General features: G+C 57.8%; 1 protein-coding gene across 1 annotated transcript in view; it reads right to left on the reverse strand.

The window, feature by feature from the left end:
• Positions 1–529, reverse strand: part of LOC119302515 (ATPase ASNA1 homolog) — a 5,281-nt gene extending 4,752 nt beyond the window's left edge. Inside the window, exon 1 of the mRNA XM_037579547.1 lies at positions 139–529. Within this exon, the coding sequence (XP_037435444.1) occupies positions 139–414 (276 nt within the window). The 5' untranslated portion in view covers positions 415–529. The remainder of the gene's footprint in view (positions 1–138) is intronic.
• Positions 530–929: the final 400 nt, after the last annotated feature.

The following is a 929-nucleotide window of genomic DNA, read 5'->3' on the forward strand; positions in this document are numbered from 1 at the left end:
AGTCCTAGTGTCCTGCCGAAACGCCCTCACGCGGGCAGACAGTGTATCCATCCCATCCAATCCACGCAAACACCAAGGAATTAGGAGGATTCGTGTTGAACCGGCGGGGAAGCGAGGGGAGAGGGGATATGAAATCACCATGGCGTAGAGGTTGGAGAAGCCCTTGACGAGGGTGGGGAACTTGGTGAAGCGCTGCTGGAAGGCGTCGCTGAGGTTGTGGGCGGGGTCGGTGGAGATGACGAGCACGGACTGGCGGACGGAGGCGAGGAGGATGGAGACGATGGAGCTGCAGGTGGTCTTGCCGACGCCGCCCTTGCCGCCGACGAAGACCCACTTGAGGGTGTCCTGCTCCAGGAGGTTCCGCACCGTCGGGTCCGGCGCGTCGCCGGCCTGCACCACCGCCGTGGTCGACATCGTCGGGCGCTCCTCCGATTACGGGGGCCGGGCGCGCGGGAGTTGGGGTCGGGTCGAGGCGAGCCGAGGGAGATCTGGGTGGGAGGGGAGGGAGGTGGGAGGCGGGCGACGCCTTGGAGATGTGGGCGGGTGGTACACGACGCGAATCGCCTAGGTGGAAATCTCTTTCCCCTTCTGGACGTTTTCGTACTGGAAGCATTTTCTTTTCCCTCTCCGAAGGAATTTTTATGTCATCTCCAACGCTGATCCTCAAGCCATCCGCGTATCTTTGGACCTCCCGATTTAATAAATCGTGAAAGCGTGAAAGTCATTTAACGCGGGTCTGTATCGATCTGCCGAGCTGTGCGGTATGGACGTGTTTTCTTTCGTTAATTGGATACAAAGTGAAGGGTACTACAGGAGTCCAGGTAACAGACACGTAGGATTCTGACACCCCGGCTCATTGCAACTTCTGATTTACGTTGAATTTTCTCGAAGAGGAGAGGATGAACCGGTACGTTAGATAAGTATTTTCC

Source organism: Triticum dicoccoides, chromosome 5A (genome assembly GCF_002162155.2).
Source record: "Triticum dicoccoides isolate Atlit2015 ecotype Zavitan chromosome 5A, WEW_v2.0, whole genome shotgun sequence".
Lineage (NCBI taxonomy): Eukaryota > Viridiplantae > Streptophyta > Magnoliopsida > Poales > Poaceae > Triticum > Triticum dicoccoides.